At 39.4% G+C, this 26,646-nt stretch overlaps 1 protein-coding gene across 5 annotated transcripts in view; it reads right to left on the reverse strand.

Moving 5' to 3' along the window:
- unc5db (unc-5 netrin receptor Db) overlaps window positions 1–26,646 on the reverse strand; it is a 176,574-nt gene that overhangs the window by 21,676 nt on the left and 128,252 nt on the right. For 4 of the 5 annotated variants that reach the window (XM_088375324.1, XM_088375323.1, XM_088375326.1 and 1 more), the window contains exons 10-11: window positions 19,741–20,100; window positions 8,430–8,514 (exon numbers count right to left, since the gene is read on the reverse strand). In XM_088375324.1, the coding sequence (XP_088231450.1) occupies window positions 8,430–8,514; window positions 19,741–20,100 (445 nt within the window). The remainder of the gene's footprint in view (window positions 1–8,429; window positions 8,515–19,740; window positions 20,101–26,646) is intronic. The other variant, XM_088375325.1, reaches the window with a different exon arrangement.

Raw genomic sequence — 26,646 nt, forward strand, 5'->3', positions numbered from 1 at the left:
AATGAAGGACTGACTCAACACAGATTGGGACATTTTTATACATACAGTGACTCAAGATAACCATACACAGTACACTACGACCGTTGAAGTAAATGCTGTTCCTAATTGTAATAAAACAAAATCACTGTCGGTGCTAAACTGAAATCATGGATGACAAGTTGACATGTTTAAAGGCTCCTGAGGGGTTGAGATGCAGGTTTAACAGATTAAGATTAAGTACTTGAATAAGAAGTTGTCCAACCCCTAATTAAGCATTTGCAACAATCGCTGATGATGTCTTTCACATCGCTGATGAAGAATTTTGGCCTACTGTACTCCACAAAATTGTTTTAACCACAAGTCTGGATTTTGAATGGGCCATTGCAACCTCCATTTTAGTTTGTTAGAACCATTCAGAGGCAGTGTTGGGTTGATATCTTGCTGCATAAGACAAGACCCCTTGACTTGAGGGCACAAAATGATGGCCAGACAAATGCGTGCGTGATTCCATGGTAGACAGTCAAATTCATTTTTTTCAATAACCAGGAAATCTGAAAGGAATCAGGCTTGTGTGCGGCAAGTGAAATTGACCTGAACAGACAATGAACTCTGTTGATCACAGTTAAAGCAGCTTTTTTTCATTTAATGATTGTTGGAGGACATTATTTTTTTACATATACTAGATCGTTCCTTTCCTGGCGGCTTGGTGGTTCACTGGTTAGCACGTCTGCTTCACAGTTAGGAGGGTACTGGTTCGATTCCACCTCCGACCCTCCCCGTGTGAAGTTTGCATGTTCTCCCCGTGCCCGCGTGGGTTTTCTCCTGGCACTCCGGTTTCCTCCGGTTGTTTGTTTCTGTGTGTCCTGCGATTGGCTGGCAACTGGTTCAGGGTGTCCCCCGCCTACTGTCCGATGACAGCTGGGATAGGCTCCAGCACGCCCGCGACCCCCGTGGGGACAAGTGGTATAGAACATGGATGGATGGATAGTTCCTTTCCTTTAATTCATCATGAAAGTGGATTTTATAATGCAGCCCGAGTGCTATGCAATTCTTGGAATTTTATTTATTCTATGAAAATATATGATTCCTAAAATTTGTGTATTATTTTTTAGAGACCAGTATTTAACACCCCCTCTGCATGTTAACACACTCAAAAAGCACTAATGGAAGGAGATTTTGCAAATAGGTGGGTTGCAAAGAAAATATGCCTTCAGGCTTGAGTCCTTGCAAGCGTGAATGTTTGCTCTGTGGTGTTTATGGCTGCATAGCCAAGTTGCTGGATCTTTTTTTCCCCAAACCCAGGTGAAAAAGTCATGGTGATTTGCTGGTGAGTCGGAGTGTGTTCATTAAAAGAGGCTTAGAACAAACAGTGCCAGTCAGTCTGGGAACAGAGTCTGGATTTAAAAAGAAACAGCACTTGTAATAAAAACAAAGAGGATGTGGTGCTTCGGTCTACAGTGTAGTTTAAAAACATTTAAAACACTTGAATAATGCTTAAAACACTGGAATTAGTTTTGGTCTGATAAAGTAAGGCTAAATTCCAATTTTTTTTGTGTTTCTCTTTATCCTGCTAGCATTGATGAAGTCAGGCAGAGAATCACTTCCACAGTGGACAGCGTAAACTGTGTCACAGGCGGTTCGCATATTGAACATTTGTGAAATCGGCCTCTTATTAAAGTTATGATGTCCAGCATGTTCAATTTCATTAAGCTAGACTAAGTTGTTTGATAATTGCTTTTAAAGTGATGAAAAAAAAAACTAGGACATCCTGTTGTTTAGCATTTCAATACTAAATGAATACAAATTTCTGCTCAAATGAAAACTGAATTTCACATCTGGTTGACGCGCGCACACGCACAAAAACGCACGCACACACACACACACACACACACACTCTCACACACACACGTGCGCACACACACACACGTGCGCATACACACACACACACACACACACACACATACACACACACACACACACACACACAAAACTGAGCAAGTTCAAGTGTGAGTGCACTCAACCACCAACATGTCTTGTCCAACATCTTGTAACCCTGATCACAGATATCCACTTGTTCTCCCATCTCCTACATTAGTATATTAATTTTTAGTTTGGCGATACTTGCATGAATTCAGACAGCTAATTCAGTTTCTCTGTGCGTCCTCCTTCAGATCTTTGTACACACTGCTACCTCATAATCCTCTATAATTTCTCCTTCCCAATATAGTATTTTTTTGCCATTTATGTCAACAGCAGCTCTTGACTATAATAGACTCCACGATTCAACAGCCAACATAGTCGAGCCTTTGGTTATAGCTAATTTCACATTTTAAATGTTAACGTCACTTATAGTTTGTGTTCTACGTTTGTGTAATTGAAGTAATGCCTTTCTATTCTTGTATAAATGTGTGTTTACACAAACTGTACAGTATACACTCCCGACCTCATTAGCAGGTAACTATTTATCTAGCTATCTTTTTCAACCGAATAGGACACATTTTACATTGATTTTTTTATTTTACAGTAAAAGTGTAAGATTAGGATAAATTCTGGATTAATTTACAATATGAGAATGAATACAGCATTTGTGTACCTATTTAAGTGTCCAGTGAGTGTATAATAGATATAAATATGCATATTAAGAATTTTACTTGTACATTTCGGGCACATTCTCTTTGAACAGAATGATTACCGTAAATTTAAGACTATTAGCCGCAAATTTGTTCTCAAATTTTGAACCCTGTGTCTTATAGTCCGGTGCGGCATACATAGGATTTTTTTCCGTGATTTTTGTGATAACTTGATCACTTTTATACCCTCGTCAAAAGGCTGTGGACCGCTGTTAGGCGGAGGGATATGTGACACAGTCACTGGGGAGAAAAGCGGTGTTAATCGCATGTCCATCCGCCAGGTAAATAGTGCCGTATAATTCTCACAAAGAAGAGACACAACGAGATCAAGACGGACATTACTGAAAGGAAGGTTTTATACACAAACCGTCATAATGGGGAACAAAAGAAATGCATATTATACCGCTTTTAAGTTAAAGGCAGTCGATTTGGCCCATTGTTGAGGAAATCGTATTGCGTCACCCTTTTCTTTCTTTAGTTCCCAGTCACGTCTACTCTGGAGCTATACGTCTAGCTCGCTAGTTTAAAGTAACTTAGGGCTTCGTGCATGAATAAAATTAGCATGATCAGATCTTCATCATGGAAAATGCTAGAAGAAATGCATAAAAGCAACGACGAAAGAGAGACTGAGAAAGTGTGTGGCGAAGGATATCTAACGCTATTCCAATCGGACACTGAGGAGGAAGACTTCAATAGTTTCAGTGCACAGGAGTAAGATGAAGATGGCTCTTTTTTTATTTTTACTGGTATGTTTTTTTAACCAGCCCTACTAGTGCTGTGCTACCGTGTTGCTGCTGTGTTACCTCCGCGTCTCAGCGACTTTTACTGGTATGTTTTTTTTTTTTTATCCAGCCCTATTAGTTAAAGTTAAAGTCCCAATGATTGCCACACACAACTGGTGCTGTGTTACTTCCGTGTTGCTGCAGTATTATTGCCTCGTCACAGGCAGTGCTTGGAAAGAAATGTTAAGGTATGTTATTAAAACTTTAAAAAGGCTTTCTCTGTACTGTCTTTGTTTGTAAATAACTCGCGTGCACACTTACGTGTTGCTGCGGTACTCCTGCTGTGTCACAGGCAGTGTTTAGAAAGATATTTTAAACTATGTTATTAAAACTTTAAAAAGGCTTTCTGTGTACTGTCTTTCTTTGTAAATAACTCGTGCGCACGTGCGGCTTTTAGTCCGGTGCGGCTTATATAAGAAAAAAATTCAAATATCTCAGAAATTTAGCTGGTGTGGCTTATAGTCCGAAAATACGGTAAATGTGCTGCGGCCTGGGGGAAAAGGCATTTCAGTTGTGTAAATGACAGTGTTTTGTGTTTACTATGCATTTCAGTTGTGTATGAGCAAAAAAATTACCTGTTTATGAGAGCATTTCAATACTGTGTATACAATTGTATGTGTGAGTAAGGGAGTTGTCCACGATCCCTCGTTGAACAGGTGTAAGCCCCTGCATAGCCCTGCTTCTTTTGTTTTTGCTTGGTTTCCATTTATACATACATTTCAGTCACCATTTGAATTAATATATTGCATTTATTTGCCTATTAGTCTTTGTGTTAGCTGCTAAAGGTTGGATCCTTATTTAGTTCGTTTGCACCTTGACGTTATCAGTTGGTTTGTTTCATAATTCCTCATGAGTTTTTCCTTTTCTGAAGTGATTAGTGGAGCACTTGCAAGGAGGTGCGTGCGCCCATGTTAGTGCATCATCACCCTTTGGAGTCTACGAAGTGGCAACCATAAGACAGTAGGTTGACTTGCAATATACAACTACTAAAGATGTTTAAAGTGTGACTTGCAGAACAACACATATCTAATGGATTCCTATCGGTAAAATCAAATATGTAAATGTTGTTAAGAATGTAAATATTAATGACAATCATTTTTTCCAAATTAATTTTTACCATTTAATCAATGCCAATAGTTTAAGCCCCCACCATTTAAGGTCTATTTAGGAAGAAACTGTCAGGTGGTCTGTTTTTTGGTCCTGATGATTTAATGATGATTATTAATTATGATTTAAGAAGAAACAGGCAGGTAGAGTTTCTATCAGTTTTTTGGCTTTCGTACAGTATGGAAGTGAAAAATCTGTGAGAGAATATTTCAGTAGTGTGCATGAGAGTATTTGACTACTCTGTGTAAAATCATTTCACAAGTGTACGATAGCATTTCAGTTCCTTATGTGTGTATGTGAGTGTAAAAAGTAATCATGAATTATGTCCCTGACAACCCCTCATAAGAATACCTGCCCCTTAAGTAGCTTGCTTGCTGCAGTCCACTTGTAACAGTACCCGAAGCTTGCTGTCTCTTTTATCAATTCCATTTGTAATCATGATGAAGGGCTCTATAAGGCTGCATCTTGAGCCCTTAGATGAGCTGCATTATTGAAAGTGACTAGTGACTCACACTCCAGGGACCTGGGAGGCATGTAAAGAGGCAGACTTTGTCGGAAGAGGACACAGCAGCCTAAATAAATATACACATTAGCAGGCTCCATTAGCCTCACTTAAAATTACGTGCAGTCCTCCCACCTGTTTTTCCTCTTTGCTTTGGTCTATTTTTTAAGATGAGAGCATCTTGCTACAAACAATAGGTAGAGGTGAAGCTTTGCTTTGTCATTGCTTTGTCACGGCATTCCAAACCTTTTAACGAGACACTTAGAAATGAAAGTATCACAACAGTAAGGTTAATTATTTTATTTCTGTTGCCAATTGAAAAAATTTGAATTAGTGTTGAAAGAATGAGATACCATGGTCTATGCTTTCTTTCTGCCTTTTTTTGTTGTTGTACGTTTGACACTTCACATCATCAAACACAGTGAAATATTAGTCATAGGCAACATAAATCAAGACAAAATGCAGCTAGTTTCTTATTAAAAATTGTAGAGCAAAAAATCCACAGGTGCATGGCCTTTTTTGAAAAGTGATTGCGCGCTCACACCTCATCACTGGCTGAGCCACACTGAGCAGCAGCAATAGAAATCAAGCGCTTTCTACATCTGCCAATTTGTCTTTCACATATCTGTGGGCATATTTTTGTCCACTCTTTCCTGTAAAATCGCTTTAATTCACCATTGTTCCTGTAATGTAAAGCAAGTAAAGCCTAAATTTGTATGTGTGCGACCATGATAGTTTAAATCAGATGCTGAATTAACTATCACTCATAAAACTGATTAGTCTGTCCATTTACAAACCGCCGGTCTGGTAAACAGCCTTGTCAAACCAACGGACTGGAGCACATCTGATTCTAGACCAGGCATGGCCAAAATTTGGCTTGCCAGAGTTGTTTAAACCATCATATTTTCACGACCATATAAGTAAGGTGCACATAAATGTGAACTCTGTTTGGCCCATCAGTCATAAGGTTTGCCCACTCTGTTCTAGACATATATTTGAGTTGAAATCGGTATTGTATCAGAAAATATCGAAACAAAAATACACAACTGAGAGCACTATACGCCAAATAAATGCTGTAAAAAACACACTCACAGAGAGCACTTTCCTCCTCTGAAACTCTTTTCTGGCCAGAACAAAGCAGTTTCTGTCTCAGTAGTTTGAAAGATTTATCGTACAATACAGTGCATTCATAAAACCTTGGCTGCAAGGGAAGTATGTCTGACCTAAGCAAAACTGCACCTTCAAAAGGTTTAGAACATCCTTTGAAAGGCTTTGAGAATACATCTTGAAAATAAGCCTTAATAGGAATCTGTCTATGTGGAGAAGTCAGTTGGGCAGAGATAGGAGCTGGACACAGAAGTGAAGCAATTCTCTGTCGGGTTGGCGTGCTCAAATGTCGACAGTGATTGACAGCCGGTCAGATGAAAAGCACAACAGACCACAGGGAGGGCTCCACTAAACATTTTTCCACTCACATAGTGACAGGAAAAATAAGCACGTATAAAACGTGTCCAGGGCTGAAACATATTGTGCATTCAGTGTCCAGAATATTTTGTGTTTCAGACGGAAGAGAGAGAGAGAGAACTGATACTTTACGCTGCCAGAATAGAAGACAAGACCATACTTTAGTCCTTCATGTATCATATATTTTAACAACACCACCTACAGGGAAATTGCTGCACAAATGAGTAATTTCAACACAGACTGTTGACAACCCCTGAGAGCTGTTATTCTTCATGTTAATTAAGAGAGAACTGAGCAAATCTTTCCAACGTTACAGAAAGAGATTTGTCAATCAGTCATTCTGAAGATGACTTCAACCTATTCCCACTTAACGGTCGCCTTGGTCATTTCAGTATATTGGTACAAGTCTCTTTATTCTGGGTCTTCTAATGCAACACTGAATAAACAAATCAGAATAAACGGGAAGCCCATGTGACTCACGCCAGGGAAGAGTGTACAACCCCCCAAGGAAGAGATGCTCAGTCTATCCAAGGGTCATTACGAAGCTGTGATCAGAATACATAACACGTGTACTGCCAAGATGAAGGGCCTCAGGGGATGGCGGGGCCTTCTTTTCTGCCGTGCTTGTCCGTCAGAACAGTGCACTCTATTCATCATGACATTCATCATCGTTTAAACACGCTTCCAAGGTCAAGATTCGTTCAGAGTGTCACACAGTGTCTTGATACTGTATTTTGTGGAGTACATAACTACATATTGACTCTCAGCTGACTGGATGGGACAAGAATGAGACTGAGACTGAATGAGGGTTGAAGGTTTGATTTGCCTTTTGCTTGTTAGCGGGGTAAATGAAAGACTCTATTGACAAGTTTCTCAACAGCAGCCTGGACATCAACGAGTAAAGTGGCAACTGAGAGGCTTCGTCAAAAAAGCACACACATTCACACCTCTATAGGGAACAAGAGAGGGAAGGTGGGGTGCTTGCTGGGTCCATCTGTCATGCAGTCACGCAGCCAATGCAATGTGAGAATGGCCGAGGGGAAGGTCACATACTTTTGCCCTCTGTTTACCGAATAGAATATAGGTAGGTATTGTATATGTCAGTAATATATGTTGGCCATGTAACTGTGCTGTATATGTTCATAGTTTCATAATGAATACAATTATACTTGAAGAGGCAATTCTGTTCAAATGCTGTTATTGTACCCTGCTAAACCAAACGCCAATATTTTATATTATGTACTGTATGTACGTGTCTATATTTCATTTGTGATGTGTATGCACAAAATCATGGTTTAAACCTGAGATTTCCACATGGGGTGAAAAGAGCAGACATTAACGAAGGAATAAAATAGTGTGAGTCTGCTTTTGCACAATAACCTTAAGAATTTTAATTTTTACCCTCAGGAGTCAATAAGCTTCAAAACATGTTAATCTGTCATACGAGCAAAAACAAAAAGTTTAACAAAATCACATTGTGTGAAGAATCGCCATTTACAGTTTTTAGTAAGCGTGGCAGGATCCTAGTTTTTGTGAAAACACATCACATATAGTACGTACCTATATACGTTTCAATTTTTAACATTACTGACACCAATAAAACTGTGTGCATTGTTCACTCATGTTTCATTGACTTTCAAAACCTTGGTGAATTCCCTAATTAGTGATTACAAGATGAGCGGCAAATATTCTGTTATTGTTAAACTGGCACAAAGCACTTGCGACTTGGCCCATTAGGATAATGAGATGGGCCATGGACTCTAAGTATTAAATCAGCCACTCTCTTTGTTGCCAACTTTTCATCTTTCTTAAGCAAATTGTTAAAAAGTCAGAATAAAGCCAATAAGTAATAGGATTGAGATAGTGGTGAACAGGTATGAAGATGAAAATCTAGGGAAGATACTGTAGACGACACGATAGAGAGACTATGTTGAACAAACAGATGTTGTATTTGGTTGGCCTCACCTTGCTTCTCCCAAACTGATCACCATGTACATTTCCCATGACATATTTTCAGCCACGGCTCCATGTGGCACCAGCAGGCTGACTCCTGGAAAACATGCAATGTGTCAAAAGCCACAACTCCACCAGCTTGTCAATGTAGCACAACATAAACCTTGCATGATAATATTTTAGGAGTATCCAGGGATATGAAAGAATAACATTAACAGTCAATTTAAAAAGATAGTGAATCTTTATATGTAAGTGGGTAAAGCTGGATGTGATCATGAAACACAAAATGAACATACCTTTGTTGACTGAGAAACACAACTGTTTTAAAATGTGCAGATCATTGCATTTGACACAAAAACGTTGCCTGGGAATATTTGATGGGTGGGTTGGTCCATCTTACTTTTTAAAACAAATGGTCAAGCACCTCAGTAGTACATCAGTGTGTATACATAGGATGATCTATCCACTGCTCAAATGAGCTGAGGTCAGAACTGTTTTAATTTTCCACTGTCCAGAATGGTCATTGGTTGCAAAATCTCATATCAATAGCTCTTTGCATTATAATTGTGTTCAATGACAAGCTTTCTTTTTCCATGTCTGCTATGGTTGCAATATGTGTCGCTTTATTCCCGTATTCCCTGACCTTAAGTGTGTAAGCTTTCATCATTCTAACTCTGTTAACAATCCAGAGTCCAGAATCTGGATTTTCTCTGACCTTCCCATATTCCCCGACATCCATCCATCCATCCATCCATCCATCCATCCATCCATCCATCCATCCATCCATCCATCCATCCATCCATCCATCCATCCATCCATCCATCCATCCATCCATCCATCCATCCATCCATCCATCCATCCATCCATCCATCCATCCATCCATCCATCCATCCATCCATCCATCCATCCATCTTCCTCCGGTTATCCGGGGTTGGGTCGCGGGGGCAGCAGCTGACATTAAGTGTGTAATCTTTCATTATTCTAACTCTGTTAACAATCCAGAGTTCAGCATCTGGACTAATCTCTGACCACAGCATAATGATGGATGGATAGATAGATATGTAGATAGATAGATAGATAGATAGATAGATAGATAGATAGATAGATAGATAGATAGATAGATAGATAGATAGATAGAGAGAGAGAGAGAGAGAGAGAGAGAGAGAGAGAGAGAGAGAGAGAGAGAGAGAGAGAGAGAGAGAGGTAGTTAGGCAGTCAGTCAGTCAGTCAGTCAGTCAGTCAGTCAGTTAGTTAGTTAGTTAGTTAGTTAGTTGGATCGATCGATCGATCGAGTATCGAATATCGATACTGTATTGATCCCCAGGAAAATTCTGTTTTCCAGCAGCATTCAGTCATCATCTTCAGGTTGTAGTGCAGGGATAGGCAACCGGTGGCCTGTGGGCTGCATGTAGCCCACATTCACACTCAAAGTGGTCCCTACATAAACTTTCAATTTCTGGAGGAATGGCGTGTGCCTCAGCCTCCACACAGTACAAATATGTAGTATAGTTGAAGATGTAAAATCAAATATACTATGTCAAGGTCTCAGCTTTCACACAATAACACCAGTAACCACTGGATGGCCTGTATGACTTACTACAGAGATTCTATTGGACCGCCATTAAAGAGGAAGAAGGTAAGGTTATGATAAAAATCACAGTGAAGGGAGAGGTGACGCAATACCGGAAAGCAGCCCAAAGGTAAACCGTGAAGTTTATTATTTTTACAATTACGTCATAGGGAAGAATAAACGAGTTATGCTTGACTACAAGTACTTCTCTTTGGCCTTGGATGAAAGTACAGATGTGGCTGATGTCAGCCAGGTGCTTAAATTCATTAGCACCATTAAAAGTAGGTTTGAAGTGCACAAGGGGCTACTCAAATTGGTGTCTATTTACAATACCACCAAGGATATGGACATATTCAATACCGTTTGTAGCATTTCAAGTGCACAAACACAAGCTATCTGCTATTGTTACTGATGGTTCACCTGCAAATTCTGAAGGTTAAAGTCAAAATCTCTTTTATTGTTGAATTCTTCACATGTCCCAGACATACAAAGGAATCGAAAGTACATTCCTTTCGTCACTATAGGAACCCCTCTGCAGCAGGAGACTAAACTGTTCCCATATTATAAATTTGGTGACTAAAGTAACACATTTTATCCGAGGAAATGCATAGCAGGGTTCACTTGACTCTCTACCTTCGATGACATAATAAATCCATGTCATAAAAGATAGAAGTTCGGCCCGGGCAGGTCAAACGCAAGTCTCATTCGCACCTCTTCGGTCAAGACTCCAAGCTTGCAATTTGAAAATTTAATCTCACTACTACTACTACTACTACTACTACTACTACTATTACTCCTACTAGTAGGAGTAGTACTACTACTAGTACTACTACTGATTGGACATCCCCCTTTTCTTTGGATTGTTTTATATTATGTATTCTATGTGCCCTCTCTGCAGCCATTGCAGCCTGGTCATCCTGGAAGGGGGATCCTCCCATCTGTGGTCCCTTCTCAAGGTTTGTTATTTTTCCCCCAGTAGGGTTTTTTTGAGTTTTTCCTTGCCCTCCTGGGAGTTTAAGATCAGGGGATGTTTGAGAATAATTGTCAATTTTTTGTATATATGTGAAGCCCTTTGAGACTTGCCTGTGATTTAGGGCTATATAAATAAACTTGACTTGACTTACTGATACTAATGATAATAACAACAAAATAATAATGAGGCGGGGGCGGCTCGGTGGGGCACTAGTTAGCACGTCCGCCTTACAGTTAAGAAGGTGCGGGTTCAATTCCACCTTCAGCCCACCCTGTGTGGAGTTTGCATGTTCTCCCCGTGCCCGCGTGGGTTTTCTTCGGGCACTCTGGTTTTCCCGCACACCCCCAAAACATGCTTGGTAGGTTGATTGAGCACTCCAAATTGCCCCTTGGTGTGAGTGTGGATGGTTGTTTTCTCTGTGTGCCCTTCGATTGGCTGGCAATCAGTGGGTGTCCCCCAACCACTGCTCGATGACTGCTTATATAGGCTCCAGCTTGCCCACGATCCCCGTGGGGACAAGCGGTACGGAAAATGGATGGATGGATAAGAGAAATAATAATCTAATACATTTTTTTAAAGCGCCTTCCTCGGCACTCAAGGACACCGTACAATTTTGAGTTTAATAAACGAACAACAAAAATTGTAATGGGAGCAATATGAGCCCATTTATACAAGGACACTCGGGGTGAAAACGCCAAAATATCCTATCGAGGGTGCCTTTTTGTTTGGACGGTAACGGTGATTTGGGGGTTTGAATAGGCAAAAAATTTAAACCACCCTCTGGAGTGGAAAAGTTAAAAACGGGTGCAAGATACTTGCTATGTCATTAGCGTAACATCCTTTGTGAATAAGATGTTAAGAAGGACCAAACTGCGGGTACAAATGAAGAGCAATTAAAGATGCTTTAAGTACCTGCAAGTCATTCTTTGTGGATTTGGCCCTCAGTGACTTGAAAAGGCAAATTCTTGCATTTGATTTTGGTTTGCTGTTCAGCAGTACTGTGTAATCTTTCAATGTTAATTGAAAAATCATGTATGATATAGTACTGCTCTATAGTAAAAAGTCACGGTAAGTGGTTATTTTTTTTACTTTTATTCTTTTGGTGTTAAAATGAATATTTTGTATATGCTTTTGAGCATGAAGACATTAGTTCAATTGAAAAACAAACATACGTACATGCACATATTTTGGTATTTTTTAAGATGGCATTTACTTTCTTAGGAAGTATGCGGAGCTAACAAAAAATTGTGAACCATTCCATCCTTTAAGATACCCATGCTTGTTCTTGTCAGTGAATATGTTGCAGACCCAGAGCATGCTGACGATGAAGGGGGGTGACAGGACTCATGATTGACCTGTACGCTCCTCTTGGGAATGCGACTGTGGTCATTCTCTGACATGCTCCATTTCATGAAATGTGACCTTCTGGCAATAAGAATAGCAGAATAAGATGTTTGACACAGTACCATGGTGCAACATGCAAAGTTGTGCTGCTACATCAAATCTGTGCAGTATTTAAAAGTGTAATAGGTAACCAAATTGTATAAAGGATGTCTGTAATGAAGCATTTACAACAGAGAAATACTAAATACCAACGCACGTTTCCCAACGATGAGAACTTTTTTTATTTCCAGTGTATTCTAAATAACTACAAAGGATGCACTAAAGGCACAATCATTTGAGGTAATTAGGATGACCCTACCATTGATTTTGGGGTGCAAGTTTTGAAAAGCAAGATTCCTTCCTTCCACTAAAATGCAAAATATCAGAGCTTGTACTTCGACTGTGATGTGGAGTCTTTTGTCTCAGATCTTTAGTCTGTTTGAGAGGAGTACTGTAATAGAAGTAACTCATAACCCACAGAGACTCGAATAAGGATAAACACATATTAGTCAGACAGTCTGATGAAAACATGTCTGGCAGAAATTTATCTCCAAATATTGTCTGTCTGACATGACGTGTAAACAATTTATTAATTTTGATCCTTCATGAGAGTAGTCCCCTGTTATGCAGCAACTCAGTGATTGACGGCAGTAATAACATTGTGCAAAAAAGCCATGCTATTGGAAAAACTATCAATACTGATAAAAATAAATGACATTATAGCACTAAATTACAAATTACTTCGAGTGAAGCATATTAACCTAAAGGAAAGTTAAGTTAAAAAACTCATCACATAAAGTTAAATTATAATAAGCAATACAGTCACGTAAGAAGTTGAAGTGTAAGAATCCAAAAATAGTTATGAAGTTGCTCATTTTATAGAAATGTCTCATCAGTGATGTTTTTTTAGTGATTTGTATTAAGGGATAAGAATTACAGATCCCTGTTTTTTTGCATCTTTCTACTTCTATGGTTTGCAATTCCAAACAGATCTTAAAAATTCCTCAGATTGTCGATTGATGTGGAACAATAGCTACGTTTACGTAGACCCATTTATTCGGATTAAAATCCTGATTTGAATAAAAATACTTCATGTACACACCCCGTTTGGAATATTCTGACCCGATTAAGCCCATTCCAAATGAGAGGGGTGGTTTTGGTCCATTGATGAATCGATAAGCGTGCATGAAAATGCAAATTCTGAAACGTCAGAACAAACCATCACCGTGCATGTCTGTGACGTCAGTATATGAGTTTCTGTTATGCCCGGAAGCTAGTAGAAACAGAGCGAGGAAAAAACATGGCAGGCGCAAGAGCTTCTTTACATAGCAGCTCCATTGGTGTTAATTTGGCATAACAGCGCAAACAGGAAAACTACGTTGAATAATACTAACGTTTAAAGTAGAAATATACGGAGCGATGTTTTGTGTGACACATGAACACACATGTCCCAATCAGATCGATATTTTTAGTGTAGTACATGAAAACAGTACATCCGATCATTATTTAAATACAAACTCTGATCCCATTGAAAACATTTTGGGGAAAATTTGATTCGGCCTTCCTGTGTGGAATTTGAGACTGGTGCTCCACATTATATTGGTAAAAAACGTACCTCTTAATAAATGGATCTTAATTGTGCAGTCTACTAGATACACAAATTCCCCACGTACACTTGGGAAGACTTCGTCAAAATGTGGAAGCTGTTATTACCACAAACACCAAGACCAACCCTACTTTTTTTTCCCCAGTACCTATGGGCATTAGGGCAAGGTGTCCCAATATTTGTTTTTCCGTATAGCGTTTATGATTTTTGCTATTTCAAAAAAAATTGTAAAATAATCTTTACAAATGAAAAGAGTGCCGCTTCGTTGTGTCTATACTGTTAGAGTGCTCAAAAAGCTTCAATTTATTGTTGGTTCATATGGCTTGCTGGCCAGTAAAAGGGATAGTGGTCTGCAAGTAGGCTGAGTGAGTGCTGCACTTGACATTAGCGACTCCTCCACTCAAACCACTCTGCTTGAAAGGCCATTGAGAAAAGTTAATTCCACCTGCCCTTTTCCCACGTGTCAATGATTCAGACAAGCATCTCAAAAGAACAAGTTGCATGAATGTTGCATGAATGCACAGTTGCCGTCCCAGATTGGACGGAAACACTTGGCAATCATTTTTATGAGTTGTTCTGTTGTATTGTTATATTATGTTACTATATGTTCCGTAAAAGGGCTTTGTTGCAGCAACAGCCATTCTGAAAGCAATTGCATTGTTGCACCGTATTGTAAAATTCTTTACAATCAACATGGAAGAAATTCAGTCAGCTTTTTTTCCCCACGGTTGAAAATGGACCTAGATTTTAGAAATTTAGAGTATGTCTTTTCCAAACATGTCTGCGCAGTGGATGAACAGGCCTCCAAACCAATGTTGCTGTTTCATTTCCATTTGTGCCAAAATCTTGAGATTGCAGCACTGATCAAGACACAAACTATCAGGAAAACTGTTGCATGTTGTTAGTGTTGTTCTTAGCAGGGGCCGACAGACAAAGATTTTTTTTTTTTAGGTAGATGCCGATTCATATGTTTGGCAAAAAAAATCTGATAATCAATTTATCCTTGAAATAACTAACACAAATTATAAAAAATAAAATAACTCCGTTAAGTAATCTTATTAAAACAATAACATTATGAATTACAAGCGGTACATTTCAATGTTTTACATTACTTTGAACTTTAGACTTTAATAAAATAAATTTTTAAAAACAAAAATACCCAAAAAAGCAACAACTGAGGAATTTATTGTTAAATTTTAGCTGTACAGTTTATAAGCAACATAAACACTATTTATGCATGATGCCCTTTAACTTTCCATTACATTCCTTTGACTTCAGTCAAAGTCAAAGTATGCTTTATTGTCAATTTCTTCACATGCCAAGACAAACAAAGAGATCGAAATTACGTTCCCACTATTCCACGGTGACAAGACATAGTTCACAATGTACATACAAGTAAACAACACAAGAAAATAAAACAAGAAGGCACAAACAATGAATGAATTTTTTTCTGTGGCATGAAATGAGACCATTCTCAAATGTCAAAATATGTTACTTTTGACAGAGTTACATTTTAAATATACAGTGGAGCCCTGTATACGGATTTGCAGATTGTATTTTTTTCATTGTTTTTCAATACTTTTAAAAACACCTTTTAAATTTTTCTTTTGTTTCTCCATTTTACATCATTTTTGGTGGAAATCATATTGAATGTTCATTAGTGTTTTTTTGAAGAATAATGTTGGCTTAAAAAATCTTTTATTTTTCAATGCATTTCACTTATGCAGATTTTTGCTATTTGCAGCCAGGGCCCCCTCCCTTACAAATAGCGAGGATCCACAACATGACGTGCAGAGTTCAACTGAAAATTTAGCTATTTTTTTCTTCTTTGCTTCTAAAGTTTCCCTACAAAGCTTCCTGTGAAGGTAAGTATGTGTCCACAGTCATGAAAACTTTCTACTGTTTCAAGCATGCCTTAAATGTCATGACTTCTTAGAATGGCAACAACCCAAATGTACACTGTAAAATCGGCAATCTGAGTTGGGAAACATTAAATTGTAATCTATGCTCTTCTCTTGAGGTGGCATAGTTCGGTGGTATAGTGGTCATCTCCCAACCCAGAGGTTGGGGTTCAAGCCATTGAGAAGATGTCAACATTTCTCCTGATGCTGCATCATCAGTAGGTGAATGAGGTGTTAGCATGACACGTGAAATAAATGTAGGTATGAAGGTCAACTTGCTCTAAATATCTTTATGATATTATTACAGTTACTGAGTCGTGTAACGAGTTACATTTTCAGCAAAACACAGCATTAATCATTGATTTTAACCAGGATAATCAGACCATTATACCAATTGTATATTTGCTAAGTTAAAGATAATAAACAGGCATGCTTTCCTCCCTAAAGACATCATGTAGCAAATTTGAAAGCATTGCCCTCCATAACGCTTTTCCGAGCAATTATAAATATTTCTAAACAGTAAACGGCATCTTACATCATGGCTGAGAAGTCATTGTTTGTGGGACCAATCACCATTAAGTTTTCATGAAATAAAATTTAAAGAATATTCAAATTTAGCTGGAACAAACCTAAGAAAAAGCAGCAAAAAAATGCGAGGAAACAAGTCATTATTTTTTGGGGAAACAATTGTAATGATTTCTGTGGCATCAATTACACTATGTAAAACGGTGGTCAGCGGTCATTGTGATTGGCTATGAGGTAGCAAAATGCAAATCCGTCTGCCACTGAGCAGAGGACATCTGATGGAGGTACACTTTAAGCTTCTTTGGAGAAGAGACAAATGTTGAATGATTTTCTCACACATGGCAAGTTGCTAAGCATGGTTAGTGTTGCAGATTACAAATCCCATTTTTGTAAGTCATCTGTTGCAGCAGATGGATAGCCTTTTTCTGAATTCATCATTGCAAAACTATTATTTTGTGTTAAAGATGAGCTGAAAAATCCAAACTGTGGTGTATTTTTTTCATTCAAACAGAGTTTGATTCAAGGCTTGATTTGTGGTGGACTTCTGAACACCTTTCAGCCTCTTGCAAACATGCTCCACACTACATTCAGGCCACTTCACAAAAAAAAAAAAAAAAGCCTTTTTGTCATTAATTTCCTATGAAAAAAAAAGCTTGAGACAGCTCAACACTATAGGTAGTTTTAGATTTAGTTTTCTGTGTCCATGCCCGAGGATGCTGTATGGGAGAACAGGGCGGCGCCTTGACTGAAACTGATGTTGGGAAACTGAGGTGGACATCAGCGACAACAATAAAATGTGAGAAAGTTGAACAGGATTAATTACTCCAAGGTATTTGAAAATGAGTCAACGGTGGAGCAAGCTCACCACAGCACGGTCATCCACCTGAGTCATCTGGGTGGAAGCTAATCACAGCTAGCTACTGGAAGAGCTTGTTTGCGAACGGGTGGAGAGGTTCCAGCCAGCATACTACACCAAGATAGGTGAAAGCCGACCTGTGTTCGCACACGGTATGTAATGTAACATACCTGTGAGTGCTGACTGCTTGCCCAAATCATGTCAGATGCCAAACTGGGCTCCTTCAGTGATGCCCCTTCAAAAAAGTGACAAACCGGTGACAAACACTACCGTACTTTTCAGACTAAAAGTCGCTCCGGAATATAGGTCCCGTTAGCCACAAAATGCACAATAATGTGAAAAAAAACATATAAATAAGTCACTCGGAGCATAAGTAGCATTTTGGGTGGAAATTTATTCGCCAAAATCCAACACCAAGAACAGACATGAACGAGCAACAACAGGATAAACGATAGGTATGCTAACGTGACATAAACACAAACAAAGAGCTGAGAACGGGCCTGACGTAACATTCAGAGTTATTAAAAAAAACTATTACATAAATAACACGTTTATAAAACCATCTGTGTCACTCCAATTCATTAAATCCATCGATCGTCCTTTGTCAACAATGGGTGCGCGCCGCTGACGGTGCTTACACTTCAAAATATCCCACAGGCCCATATAACGATATATAAATTAGATATCAAATAACTATTATATAAGCAATAATATTATCAAACCATCTGTGCACTCTAAATCATTAAATCCATCGATCAAATTCCTCGTCCTTTGTCAACAACGCCGCGCGTGCGCCCTGACGTCAGCCTCGTCGTTATTGCACAGATCTAGTATATAACTATATCGTAGCGTTAACAAAGTACAAGGAAAGACGTGGGTTTGTTAAACGGCTCTTTATTTAACAAAGCAAACTTCCAGGCCTGTGGCGGCGTGGACTTCCAGCCACGGAGGTGGAAGAGAGATCCATAGAATAGGACCGGGCGTGCGTAAAAGCCATGACCAAGCCCCATCCACCGTCCCCGGACAGACACCCGGCTGAGCGCCGGCCCCCGACTTCTATCCACGGAGGTGAAAGAGAGCTCCGTAGAATAGGACCGGGCGTGCGTAAAAGCCATAATAATTTTTCAAACCTTCTGTGTCACTCCAAACCCTTAAATTCTTCCAACTCTTCGTCCTCCGTGTCACTCAGAAACAATGCCGCTAATGATGCCGGTAGTACGTGGTGCCCTTCGTCATTTTCGTCATCCCGTGATCAATCTTTGTCCTTTTTGTAAACAACCGCCGCGCTACACCGCGTCGCGCTGCGGACGTCACTTGAAATTAAAATTACAGTAATCCCTTGCTACATCGCGGTTCGTTTATCACGGTTTCACATTTTTTTTGTAAATTTTTGAAAAAAAACACATATAAGTTGCTCCTTATTATAAGTCGCCCCCCCCCACCCAAACTATGAAAACAAATGCGACTTATAGCCCGAAAATTACTGTATATCTGCACAATTTAGCACTACGCTATTCAGTTTGAACATTTTCAGCAACTGTCTTCAAATATCCACCCATTCATCCATTCTCTGTAAGACTTATCCTCACTAGGGTCACGGGTGCACTTTAACCTTTAACCCATCAAACCCTAGGCCCGGGGGCCAGATACGGCTCGCCGCATCATTTAATGTGGCCCGCGAAGACAAATTGTGCATCGACTTCACCTGTCAATACTAAAATTGCCAATCGTCTTCACTTTAAAAAAAAAAAGAGGTATTTCTCAATTTTTATTACCATGCATCTTTTTAGAATATGCGAGCAGTTTTTACTCATCTCTGATTTCAACACTTGTTATTCATCAGTTTGTTGTGTAGCCTATACTGTATATCATGTATGGCGTTGACAGTCAGAATGGTCCCAAGTAGGAAAGTATGATTAAGATGCGGCCCGTGACAAAAATGAGTTTGATACCTCTGCTTTAACCTATGCCCATGCATACTGCTTTAGTGACGCAACAACTCATCCAGTGTTGCAGGAAGTGGGTGTACATAAACCTTGCTCTTGAACAAACAGTCACAAGCAGTTTGTATGGTCAGGTGGTCACCTTCTCCCGCACAGCGCATACTCATTTAGAAATCTCCTGACAGCACAATATCAGTGGCATTGTACCATCTTGTTGAAAGAGGTTGTCACCAACATCAGCAATGAGTCATAACAACATCTATTTGATTAGCATTTCCAGGTAACTTTGACCGGTGATGATTTTATTCATCAAGGAATAATAAGACGTACATTGTATTAAGGCATTAAGGATTGCAAAACTGAAAATATTTTTTTTGGGGGGGGGGTCTATGGATTCCACTTTATCAGAATATTAGAAATGGTTTATACATTGTAATGTCATTTAATCTGGGAGTGTTTTTTGGTGGGTTCTGTATGTGTTCATTCTATTTTCAAAACTCACTTTGGAAGATGGATGTGGATGCTCCAGCATGCTAACAAACTCAGCTCTTGCGTTTACTACTCACCAGTGTTGGGCAGCACCAGCCGTCCTCCAGGTTGACCAAACACACCAGAGGTCCTCAGTTGCTCTTTACCGATGCTCAAAGGTCCATTGAAGGTGAGCAGACCTTTCTTGCGTCTGTCTATTGAGCTGCAGTAATCCCGGCTCAGATCCCGTGGGAATGTCTCAACAGGTGCTTTGGCATGGAACTCGGACTGCTCCGCCACACCATAGACCATAAATGAGCTCTGCACTTTTACCTTTATGTCTGGTAAGGGGTCAAAAAGCTCTTTGTCTGCACCGTCCTGGAAGCACAGGGATGTGCTGTAGGTGCGTCCCACAGTTAAATCTGGCGGGAGAGAGGAGTTGAGAAGTAGGGGGTTTCCTACAAAGATGGAAGACAGACAAAGCCACCCAATCACCTAAACATGGAAAACCTTAATTGTGTGAATGGCAAGACACAAGATTAGCACCACTGTATAACTAACTGAAATGCATTTAGGAAAGTCAGCACATGAATTTTTTGAGGATTGGCAAAAAATTACATTCTCATTTTAAACATTTATTGGGTCGGAATTATATTGTAAATGCTTCAGAAAACTGGTGAATCATTGCTTGAATTGCGTCCTTCGATGTGGTGTCATCAATATGTTGAAGCAGAGGCAAGCGCAACAATAGAACAAAGCGTGCCGCTTCAGGATGTGAAGCCAAAAGAGCTAGCAATTTTTCAAGGTGTGTTTGAAATCTAGTGTGGTCTTGTGTGTGGAAACAATTTGAATTTTTGGGAGGTGTGGGGGTAGGCAATAAGTCACTGGCGGAACATCAAATGGCTGGTTACCTTGTGCAACATTCTACCTTGCAGCTGTCGAAACACAGCATTTAAAACAAATCCACCTTTAGTATCAAATTATTTAAAATATGCACACTACTCACCTCCTTTCCAAAAGGATCACAAGCTCTATAGTACAAGTGTCAAACTCAAGGCTCGGGCGCCAGATATGGCCCGCCACTTCATTTTATGTGGCCCGCGAAGACAGACACTACAGATCAATTAGATAAAGGACGAGCAGATTCGCCAACAGTTTTTACCCTACAGCGGTAGTCACATTAAATGCCGCTAAAAAAAAATTATCATGTTTGTGTATGTTCTTCTGTGTGATTTTTAGCTTGTATTTTTTAACTTTTTATTCTATTTATTGTATTTATTTTATTTTTTATCTTTTTGCACTGATCAGTTGGCGCTTTTTAAATTTCGTTGTACATGTGTGACAATGACAATAAAGATCTATTCTATTCTATTCTAAATTGTGCATCAAATTTGTGCCATTACTAGAATTGCAAATTGTCTTCACTTTTCATATCTTTTTTTGAAGTATTTGACCAGTTTTTACTCATCTGATTTGAAAATGAGTTACCGTATTTTCCGAACTATAAGTCGCTCCAGAGTATAAGTCGCCCCACCCATAAAATGCCCCAAAAGTGAAAAAAAACATATATAAGTCGCTCCGGAGTATAAGTCGCATTTTGGGGGGCAATTTATTCGACAAAATCCCACACCAAAAACAGTCATGAACGAGCAACAACAGGCTAAACGATAGCAACAACAGGCTAAACGATAGGTATGCTAACGTGACAAACACAAACAAAGAGCTGAGAACGGGCCTGATGTAACATATAGAGTGATTAAGGACAACTATTACATGAATAACATGTTTATAAAACCATTGGTGTCACTCCAATTCATTAAATCCATCGATCATTCGATACGATAGCAACAGGCTAAACGATAGGTATGCTAACGTGACAAACACAAATGAGGAGCTGAGAACGGGCCTGACGTAACATATAGAGTGATTTAGGACAACCATTACATAAATAACATGTTTATAAAACCATCGGTGTCACCCCAATTCATTAAATCCATCGATCGTTCTTTGTCAACAATGGCTGCGCGTGGCTGAGGGCGCTTGCACAATATTCCACAGGCTCATATAACGATAGATAAACTATATTTTAAATAACTATAATATAAGCAATAATATTATCAAACCATCCGTGCACTTTAAATCCATTAAATCCATCGATCAAATTCCTCGTCCTTTGTCAACATCGCCGCGCGTGCGCCCTGACGTCAGCCTCGTCTTTATTCCACAGATCTAGTATATAACTATATTGTAGCGTTAACAAAGTACAAGGATAGACGTAGGTTTGGTAAACGGCTCTTTATTCCACAAAACAAACTTCCAAGCGTGTGGCGGCGTGGACTTCCAGAGACGATAGCTCCATGGCAGAGGACCGGGCGTGCGTAATGGTCATGTCCGAGCCCCATGTTCGCGGACAGCCACTCGACCGAGCGCCGGCCCCCGACTCAGTAGAGTAGGACCGGGCGTGCGTAAAAGCCATAATAGTTTTTCAAACCTTCTATGTCACTCCAAATCCTTAATTCCTTTAAACTCTTTGTCCTCCGTGTCACTTAGAAATGATCACCGCTAATGATGCCGGTGTTGTCCTTACGTGGGTCGCGCCGCGCGGTGCCACTGACGTCACTTGAAATAGTAATCCATTGGTACATCACGGTTCTCCAAACTTTCTTTCTGCTGCTCGATTACTGTTTTCAGCTGCATATTTTACAACTTGAAGTTTGTAACTTGCAAAATATGACTTTCTTTTTGGTGCCATTTTTCTTAAGCCCACCCAGTTGATGAGTCACGGCCAACGGTGAAATTTAAAGCGCCCTCATCCAGTTTCGTCTGATTTTTTTAAATGTAGTTTTTTGTTTTGTTTATTTGGTTGTTTTATCAAAGACAAAGTCTGCTTTATTGTCGATTTTTTTTTCATATACCAAGACACACAAAGAGATTGAAATTACGTTCCCACTATCCCTCGGTGAGATAGTACACATATCCATACAAGCGACACAAAAAAACCCAAGAAGGCACAAACAATGAAGAAATAAGAGTGTTGAATAAATGATAAATAAACAAATAATAATAAATAATAATAATAAATATAAGAGGAGCAAACAGACAGTGGACTTGGATATGGTGCTTTAAAGTGTTAATTGCTTTATTTGATGTTTTCTCTATTTTTTATGTTTTGAATATGTTCAAGATAAAGATATAAAAGCATGTTAAGTGATCAACTATACTAAAAATAACATGGGAAGTGATCAACTATACTTTTAAGTGATGTCTTAATGATCAAGTAAAAATTTGTGAAAAAAAAACATATATAAGTCGCTCCTGAGTATAAGTCGCCCCCCCACCCAAACTATGAAAAAAAACGCGACTTATAGTCCGGAAATTACGGTATTTGTCAGTTTGTTTTGTAGCTTTTACTGTATATAATATGTGGTGCTCATACATTTATTTGGATTGACAGACATAATGGCCCTTCGAAAGAAGTTATGACTACAATACAGCCCGCGAAAAAAAATGGGTTTGACACCCCTGCGCTACAGTATTGCAAAGTGCATATATGCTGTCATATAAACTCGTCACGTGCTGGTGCCACATGCCATTCAGCCGCCAACTTTCCCTCAGCCACGCCCCTGTCATCACCGTCACTTGCTCCCTCTTGTTGACTTATGTATTTAAACCCTGCCTGCGTGTTTCTCCCTGTTAGTGTGTACTGTTGCTTTCTGCCCCTGCTGTTCCTATCCTGCTTGTGCATTCACCCCGGTCTTGTGTGTAGGCTCACGATCAGAACCCACTTCATGTATCTGTTTTTGGTCCGAGTGGATTCTGTTTCCTGCCCGCTGTTTGTGAGCCTTTGCCCCGCCTGAGTCTCTGTTCTCCACTACTACCCTTCCCTTCAATAAACTCTGGTCCAAGCTGCATTTGGTCACCCTGCTCAATTCCTACATGACGTAAACAGCATTTAAAAAAAATCCACTTTTACTATCAGGTTACTTCAAATATTTACACTACTCACTTTGTTTTCAACACGATCACATCTACAGTATTGCAAACTGTATATATGGAAAACAAATCTTCTGTTTGATCATGTAAATCACAGGTGTCAAACTCAAGGCCCGGGGGCCAGATACAGCCCGTCACATAATTTTATGTGGCCCGCGAAGACAAATCGTGCATCAAATTCGTGTCATTATTAGAATTGGAAATTGTCTTCACGTTTAATAATATCCTTTTTAAAAATATTTGACCAGTTTTTACTCGTCTGATTTGAAAATGAGTTATTTGTCAGTTTGTTTTGTAGCTTTTATTGTATATAATATGAGGTGCTCATACATTTATTTGGGTTGACAGTCATAATGACCCTCCGAAAGAAGCTATGACTTCAATGCGGCCCACGAAAAAAATTAGTTTGACACCCCTTTTTAACTATTTACATCGTAAATTTGAACATTTACATTATAACATTTTACATCGTAAATAGCTAAAAAGTAGTAGTTAAAAGTTATCAAGTAGTTTCAACCAGAGGTCTACTAATTTAACTTGAATAGAAAGAGCATTGTTGCTATTATACTGTATAAATTAAAACAATACTTTTAATTTCATTTGAAGATATATTATTGCGCTTGGAACTTGTTCTTTAAAGGGCAGTCAACCTCAAAATTTCCTTGAGAATAACATGATGTATCTGCTTCCATTAGTCTAAAAACGGCATTGTGATTAATATTGTGTTTGTGGAACATGAATAAAGCAGCAAAATTCAATTGTTTTTATCCATCTCACGGAGTGGCCATTGTGTCACTTGCTGTTGACTAAAAATTACATCACAGTTACTTAGGTCTCAGGGCACCAATCACGTCGCTCCAGTTTTCTGAAGCTGAGACGTGATTGGTTGTTACCTGAACCTTGAGCAATTGTGATGACATTTTCAGTCAACTGCAAGCCTTGAGGTGGATAAAAACAGCAGTTTAATTCATAAACCACAAACGAAACATTAATGTGAACACAGGGTTACAAAGAAAATAGTGGGGTTGACTTCCTCTAATATGCTGCCATTGAAATCAAAGGCATAGAATAATTGTGGAAAAAAAACCCTCAGATGACAATTCAAAAATGTCAGAAATAGATCTGAATTAGGTCAAAATTTGTTGATTTACGGTTGAACACGGTGATTGTAAAAAAACAACAACAACAAAACATACAGAGCATACAAAGTAACTAAATTATTGTAATACCAAGCTGAATAAAAACAGCTTAGGAGCCAAGCTCCAGCACCAATTGAAATCAAGCAGCCGATGAGCACATCTGAGATAAAGGAACATAACCTGGACAGTAGGTCCAGGGCTCGGAGCCATGGCTAAAGTGTAAGATTTAATTACCTAGCACACACAGCTTGATCTCCATAATCCATCTGCTGCAGTCAGCTTCTCTAGACACCCGGCTGACCTACTGAAGGACAGGGGGGAGACAGCAGGAGGGCCAGGATGGGTCTAGGTGACTGCGATTTAAATGAAGGGAGGTCCTGGTGTGCACCCAAGAGCCTGCAGAGCGGTCTTCATTTGCGGTCATTAGATGTGACGATGCTGCCAAACAAGGTGCAGTGCACAACATCGATCTGGCAGACTCAGACATGTGCTGCCCCTGCCCCTTGCCAAAATAACTGTGAAGTCACTGAGTCCTTGATGCCCAGCTGTTGCCTGGCGAGGGGTGCAAGGTGGGAGTCTAATGTTGTTTTATGTTCATGGAAATCATCAATTACCAGGAGGATGATTTGTGATTTTGAGAGGTTTTGGCTTTGACCAACCCAAGAAAAAAAAAGGCAACAACACACTTAAAAGTCAGTTCCATAAATAGAACAGAGTAGCAGATAGCAAATAGAAATACAGTAGTAGTAGTAGTAACGTATTTTCCCCCCAGGGATCAATAAAGTATCTATCTATCCATCCATCCATCCATCCGTCCGCTCGTCCGTCTATCTATCTAGTGGTGGTAGTTGTCGTAATAGTATCATTAAAATTATCATTGTTATTTCGATACAGTTAATTATTTTTTCAATATCGAAATAAAGCTATAATACTTGCACTGAATATTTGTAATATTGGATTTACTCGACTAGGATCATCACGCTTTCCTACAAAGGTGTAATAAGGCATGGTATCAAGAATGGGACAATGCCATACGGAACCTATTCCATATCTTGTAAAAGGGATAAGAAATGCATATACTGTATCATTTCCAAGCAGTCTATTAGTGTCACCAGACATGACACTGGCATATTCGAACTTCTCTGCCAGACCTGCAGTCAAGTGGACATTAGCCCTCTGCAGCTGACATTCGATCAGTGCTGAATTTCTCCCCTCCGGTCGAGTGGAGACCAATCTGATTATCGCTTGGGTATGCATCTTTAGGAATAGTGCAGCGAAAATGGAATGGCAGTGGTGAGACGAGAGAAGTAAATGAAATGTACCTCAGGTTGAATACCTTGAGGGATAGGTTTGGAATTGGGCCTCTGATTAAAAATCACTCACAGGGAAGAGAAATGTGCAGGGACAGGTTTAGATCCAAAGACTCATTCAGTACTTGGCCTCATATTTGCTCTGGTAAAAGAGAGTTATCCAAAAGCATTTAGTGTTTGTTAAAAAGCATTTCAGCTTTTAAATAAAGCTCCTGGTTTGCACTTGATTAATCGTGTTGGATTTTCTGTTCTTCAATAGCAAGGTATGGCAGAATGAGGCTATTAGGAAATGCATTAAAAAATTCTCCGGTGCAAACTTGGGTTTTAATCAGAAAAAAATGTGGAAGCATTCCACATTTTGCCTGGCTGATGGAGTAGAAAATGGAAAGAAGTGATTGTGGCCAGTGGAGGGCACAGCAGGCAGGCTCTGGGGGGAGCTGGCCTATTTAAATAGGATTGATGACCTGCTGAAAGTGGACCTGGCTTGCATCACCTCTCACACCAGCCTTACTTTCTCCCTCAGATCTTAGCGATTGCATGCATAAAGGTGGATTTCCCATTT

This window comes from Syngnathus floridae, chromosome 5 (genome assembly GCF_059516105.1).
Source record: "Syngnathus floridae isolate MCC-2025c chromosome 5, RoL_Sflo_1.0, whole genome shotgun sequence".
NCBI classification, from domain to species: domain Eukaryota; kingdom Metazoa; phylum Chordata; class Actinopteri; order Syngnathiformes; family Syngnathidae; genus Syngnathus; species Syngnathus floridae.